The sequence below is a fragment of the Austrofundulus limnaeus genome, unplaced genomic scaffold (genome assembly GCF_001266775.1).
Source record: "Austrofundulus limnaeus strain Quisiro unplaced genomic scaffold, Austrofundulus_limnaeus-1.0 Scaffold141, whole genome shotgun sequence".
Taxonomy (NCBI): domain Eukaryota; kingdom Metazoa; phylum Chordata; class Actinopteri; order Cyprinodontiformes; family Rivulidae; genus Austrofundulus; species Austrofundulus limnaeus.
The window spans coordinates 642557-649249 of NW_013952543.1; the positions used below are offsets into that span (position 1 = coordinate 642557).

Sequence of the window (6693 nt, forward strand, 5' to 3'; positions counted from 1 at the left end):
GTGAAAATTTCATGTCATTAGCACCTCTAGTAATATATTTACTGAGAAAAATGGTGACGTGTTCAATACTTATTTTACCCGCTGTATATAAACACGGGGAGTTCACCAAAATTGAAATCTTCATTGAGCATTTGATTAATTATTACTTTTTTTTTGTAAAATATATGCGTATGTCAAACTTGTACAAAAGAGAGAGAGAGAGAAAAAAGAAACGTGGTAGACTATTGCTGCCTCCTCCAGATATGAGAAACCATGAGCGAGTTGTAAATGAGTGTGTGTGGGTGGAAGTGTATGTGGGGAGGGATGTTAGGCGCTGCAGAAGCCGCCCGCCTGTCTGTACTCACATTCGATGTACTGCTGTAGCTGGATGAAGTCGACGGGGTTCAGTTCCTTCACCTCTGGGTTTGTGGGGGCGGACATGCCTGCTTCTGCACTAACTGCCTGCCTGTGAGTACACACAGGCGAGGGAAACAGTGAGAGAAAAGAGAAGGTGGGTGAACGGCAGACAGCTTCTTTGTAAAACATAAAAGCACGGCTGCATGCAAAAGATAGCATCTTCCATCTTTCACCGGAGAAATCCATAACTGTAAACACCGAGGATTAACATCCTCGCCGAGTGTAACGCAGCAAGTAGAGAAAAGTAACGTGTGCACACATGAACCTTTTATTTTTTTCAACACATTTGTTTTAATAAAAGCTGTGCTGAAAGTATAAAAACACACAGCTATGCTTCTAAACGGCATCAGAACGTGTGACAAGCCGGTTAAAACTGGGTCTCTGAAATGATGTCAGCCAAACTGGGCCCCTGATGCTTAGACTCCAGGGACTCTCTGCACCTAAAATCTGCTCCTTTATGCTCACTGACCTGAATTAGACTAAAAAAGCAGATTAACAAAGTGATTAGTTAAGAGACTACCCAAGAGGGACGCGACGTGTCAGATAGAAGAGATAAACAAAACACCTTTTTTTTAAAAAAAGGTTGCAAACACTAAGCCGTCTTGAGGAGGGGGCCTCCCCTTTCACGTGAAAAGGAAGAAGACTCAAATGTCACACGAGGTCTAAAGTGAACATCTGCAGCTGACAAGAGGGTGATCCRAAGTGATCACCCGACACACACGCTGCTTTAAAGGTGGGAGTGTGGTGCCTGGACCAACACYTGAATGGTTCATTATGAAGGCTTTCACCAGTGTTTGAACCTAATGGAAGGAAACTGTATCACAACAGGAAAACAAGCAGTCACACGTTTGCCTCATTAATCATTAAAACAGAGAAAATGGAGTTAATGGACAGGTGAAAGTTGACATCCTGTTTGACGTTGCTGTCAAAGATGAATGTCAGTTAAAACAGCTCAACAAGAAATACAACAAATAATCACTATAAAACATATAGAATACTTGGAGTTAAATCAATGGTTTGCAACTTCGATAGCCAAGAAATGTGATCTTTCCATTAAGTCTGTGATAATAAGCATTATGAAACACAACCAACGATTCTCTGATTGATTCATAGCATCAACAGAAACACATGCAATAAATCTACATTATAACAGTGAATGCCTATTATTAACAAATTACTTAAAATATATAACTCTTTATCTTAAGTGCAACCTGCATCTTATGACAAACTATAAATATCAATGATGCTATGAAGTTAATACACTTTTCCAATAATCCAGTAAAACCACTTTAGCTGCACGTGCTAACGATTGCTGCATGAGATTGCAACAGTATCTTTGGCAGCTTTGTGTAAGAAAACATAAGGAGATTTAGTACTGTATAATTTGTTTTAATTGTGTAATCACAACACTCCGCACCAGGGTTGGTATGAATTACATTTCCATTTATAGCGTTGCCGTGCTCCAAATTAACAGTTCAACAGAAAGCAATAACTGCAGCTTTCCTTTGTCTGCCAGTTGATWAAGATCAAATGATCCTTTAAATGCTTACATACGGTTTGAAAACAGACGGCAAAAAGACAACGAAGTTTAAAAAGAGACAAAARAAAAAGATTGGAATCCTACACTTTCTAGTGTTGTGCTAGTAGTGTAGTGAAACACATTTAACTAACAAAAAGCACAGTTCAGCTGTCTGTTTTAAACTCTTAAGTTTTGCTACAGTTTGTCTCTGATGACTGAAGTCGATCCAGAACAATAAAGCTTTCGTCAGCTTTTAAAATTGGTAAGAGTAAAATGATGTGCATTTATAACATATAACCAAATATCTACAGGGTTCCCACGCCTTGGTCAACATCAAATTCAAGGCCTTTTCAAGGACTTTCCAGTACCAATTTCCTCAAATTAAAGAACCACGCAGAATGTTACCAATAAACAGGTTTAATATCAYGTAAATTCAATGAAAAACTGAATGCAAAAGTTGTTGAGTCAGAATCAATGACGTCAGTTTACCGTAATCCTGTTATCCACCGCAAATAATGTAAGGATTTTTTTATTTAATTTTATAATTTATTTTTTAAAAGATGATGAAAATCAGTCGTGTGAATAGAGAATTTCAATCCCCCAAAAAAAACATTCAAGGACTTTCAAGGACAAGTGTAACTTTTGGCTGTTTTCACAAATCATTTTTTTCAAATTCACAAACTTTCAAGGATTTCAAGGACCCGTGGGAACCCTGCATCTACATAAATTACCCTCCTGTTTGGTAAATATTTCAGATCAGCTCTGTTCATTTTTTTTCTAAACAATGAGACTCTTCAAAAACACAAGTACAAGAGGAAATATTCATCTCTAAAACTAGCTCAACAAAGAGAAAAACGCATGAGAAACCTTTATATGACCTACAGAGATATAAAATGAAAGCAGACTGATAATTTTTAACTGAGAGGTTGATGAAGTTCTGTACTGCAAGGCTTTTGTTCCCGTTTGTCCGTAGGTTTGATGCAGCTCCTGGTGACGGCTGCTTGCTCTGAACAATCAAAGTACTCAAACAAAAAAGAATGCACTGAGAAAATAACTGAAATAATGTGAAATAACATCCAATCCCCACTTGTCACTTGGATCCATTAGCTCTCCGTGGACTCTAAAAGGTCCACACTGTCCTCACTTAATTCCCCCAAAAGGTCAGCGGCGTTGCCTAGCATTTGTGTTTATGCAGCCAACGTGGTGGGCCAGGCCAGGATTGACAGCACATGAAGGAATCATGAAAAAAGCCCACTCGACTGATTACCRGCCTCAAAATGTTTACCCATCAAACATCCTCCTGACTCCATCTTCAAACATTGTCTTATAAATAAACTAAAAATAAGCTTTTGACTATATTCGGGCATGTCTTATTTTAGAAACTTCTTGGTGTTTTTCTTTCCCGAACTTTAATGCTCTCCAAAGCAGTGTGACATCAAGAGCAGCGTTGTGTTTATTTTTTCCTCTCTCCAGCTGAGCATCATTATTTTTGCCTGCTTCAACACAATCTTGAGCCTATCTGTGTAATCTGATTCCTCACTTCCTGATTAGATAATGATTTGCATGCACAATGCTGGGGGGGGGGGAATCAGGACCAGTCGGAGCACAGAGCACAGGAAGAACCATTCCATGCACTCAGAGGAGAAATGAATAGAGTGATCCATTCAGAGCCGCTCGTCTGCCGTCAGAAACGGTGGAGTGGACTTCTGAAAAACAATGGCATCAACTTAATGAGCGTACCGAAGTAGGCATAAATATTTCAGAAGGTTTTGAGAGGGCCCCAAGCTTGAAAAGACTAAACACAGACCATGTGACTGACTTAACTCTCAGTAACCGCTGGACTACAGTAAAACGGCAGCTGCTCGAAACATTCGTGTGGAAAAATACACACTGAGTGGAAGCGTGAAAGGTCTAAACGTGAGCACATTTGCTATCATTTACGTTGAGCTTCTCCACTGACAAACAGCCTGAGATAGAATTTTGTTTAAAAAAATCGCTGCTCCACATAATCAGTCCAACATATATTACGAGCAAATATAAAAACAAAAAACAGCACGGGCCAGTCTCACGCATGCAGTAACATCTGAGTATCAAAAAGCAACATTTATAACACGATGTTTCAGATAAAACATCTGTTTAAAACTTTATATTGCTTTTATGTCTGAAAGCTTAAAGTGCCTGTGACATGCATATTCTCCAAATACAAAAAGTCAAAGAAAACATCTTTATATTTAAGAAAGTTGGAATAACACACATAATTTAACCCATTTTGTCCCATAACTGGCATATTTTCTTTTGAGCTTGGCTCAGCCAAAGTGAAACAGGAAGTGACATCAAAGGGGAACTCTTTAAGAAAGAAAACTCTGGTCTTTGTTTATTAAAACAATATTATTTGAACTCTGACTCTTCATCTCTCTGATAGAGACAAGGAACATCAGATTCTTCTCTACAGTCTCTGTTAGCTGTCGTAGCATCGCTCTGTTTACATGCAGACATTCCCCTTTGACATCACTTCCTGTTGCTTCACAGGCAAATATCTCAACAACTGTTCATCTCAGCGGCATGAAATTTATTTTGCAACATTTTATCAATGTCCTCTTTCTGAAAATGCTCTCAAACGTATTACAAGAATTTGACGTCACAGGCACTTTAACTCGAAGACAGCTTCCTTTTAAACATGAAGTCAGTTAAGTGAAAGAGCTGGACGTAAAACTAACAACAAAATGCTCTATTTACAGGAATCATTTCAAGGCATACAGGGGACGACCTTTTTCCATGAGGGCTAATGTTTGTGTACGCAGTCATAACACCCCCGCATCTTGTCAAGGAAATCTGCTGTTTTTGCAACACTTGCAGAGTGAAGTCACTGACGTTGTCACTCTGTGGTTGGAAAGGATTCTTTAGGTTCTCTGAAAAAAAAAAAAAGAAGTGAAGTCTGTACCGCTGAGCTCTTCTTTCCCTCCTGTAATTACTACATTCTCTTCGGTGAAGCGTGAGCAGATTGCATCAGGTTAATAGAGGGAAAAGGACTGACATGCACCGTTGCTATGGAAAGAGTTTCCCTCCATCAGCTGCTCTTCGTCAAAGCACCGCCACGGGTGACTAACAGGTAGGAGGATCCACGGGCAGAAAGAGGAAGCAGCCAGTTCAGGCAGGGGGAGCCCAGCAGCTCGCTCCGAGTCTTCCCCCTTCAGCCTTCAAGCAGTACCACGGGCAGGCCGAGCCAGAGGCCGTGCTCCGAACTACATTCAACACGTTACTGTGACTCACTGCAGGGCAGGGAATACTGCTTTACTATAAATGGACTGTTAGCTCAACGGCTCACTTTCAGGTTGAAACAGAAGTTACAAAGAGCAACCAGGGAAAAGAGGCTCTTCTGTGTGGATTCAGACTTTTCTAAGAGGTTCAGAAAAATCTTACTTCAGCTGTTTTCAACATGTTACTTACTTGACTCACTGCCAAATGCAATGCAAGCCCTATTTACATACGTAATATGAACTGCTAAACTAAGTCGAGGAGCATTTTGGATAAGTGGATTTCTAAATAAAACGTAGAACGGAATCCACTCATAAATATAGACACCGCTTTTGGGAATAATCCCAAAAGCGGTGTCAAAAAGCAGTAATCCTTTGTACTCGTTTCTGAACATAACGTTTCAAAACAAGGCTTTCTCTTGTCTATAATGCTGTGGTAATTTCTGAGGAACCGGATGGTATGCAAACTACAGGCTGCACTTAGGAGAAGCACTGGATATAACAGAACACAATAAAAATAGACTGTAAATCAAGCCAAAAAAAAAAAAATCAACCACAGTATGAATCACCGATTTCTTGGAAAAGGTGGGTGAGGCTTCACTCACTCCCCAGCTTCAAAGTGAGGACTGCCCATCATTCTGAGTTCAGACTTGCATGTGACTTATATAATAGCTTTTCTTTTTTTCTTTTTTTTTACTTTTTTTAAATGTAATTATTTATTTTTGTGGAAGCAGTCTTGTAGAACAGCAAACTGTGCAGTAAAAAGGGAAAAGGGGTCAAACCTGACCAGACTTGCAAGGTATCATTATGTCATACAGCAACCAGTTGTTTTTGTGTCATAGTATTTGCAGGTATAAGGGGAGGCCTTGTCTGCTTTTCCCACGAAGTAAAACAAAACCACATTCCTTTTTTTATTTATCTGATTTTAAAAAATGGCATTAAATAATATTTTCCACTGTCAAATTAGTAATTTGAGCATTATGAATCATCAGGGAAAAATACTGAGGTGTTAAGTTGGTACATTGTTGGTACAAAGTATCACCTACTATATATAACGTAACTGCAATTATTTAAATGTATTGTAATGTTAAAAAAAACATTTCACAAAACATAGCAGTTTGGAGGATAATTGAATTTGCTTTAAAAAATAATGAATGAAACTAAGCCCAAAATAAGAGCTCCCTTATGATGTTTTATAAATTCCATATTCATATTTAGCAGTTATTACAGGATTAGGGTCAGAAGAGGATATAACGAGGGAATTTGGGGCTAAATATAAAATAGAACTGCTAAATTTATAAAAGCTAAATAATCCACAAACAAAAAAAAATCTTTCCGACCATTTCCTAGAGCAGTGGTTCCCAAACTTTTTTATCTTCTGACCCATAAACTATCCATGGCAAAAACCTGTGACCCCAAATACTACTGATCTGAGTACACAAACTTCATTAATAACCCTAAAAACACAGGCTTTTTGACAATCTAAACAGCTTGTACACAAATGTAAATACTTATTTATACTTA

The 6693-nt window shown here is 38.6% G+C and overlaps 1 protein-coding gene across 1 annotated transcript in view; it reads right to left on the bottom strand.

Annotated features, from left to right (window-relative positions):
* The window catches only part of dgkaa (diacylglycerol kinase, alpha a), a gene marked incomplete in the record, with an annotated part of 27108 nt that overhangs the window by 18713 nt on the left and 1702 nt on the right, over window positions 1–6693 (bottom strand). Inside the window, 1 exon segment of the mRNA XM_014016239.1 lies at window positions 345–445. Coding sequence (XP_013871693.1) covers window positions 345–420 — 76 coding nt within the window.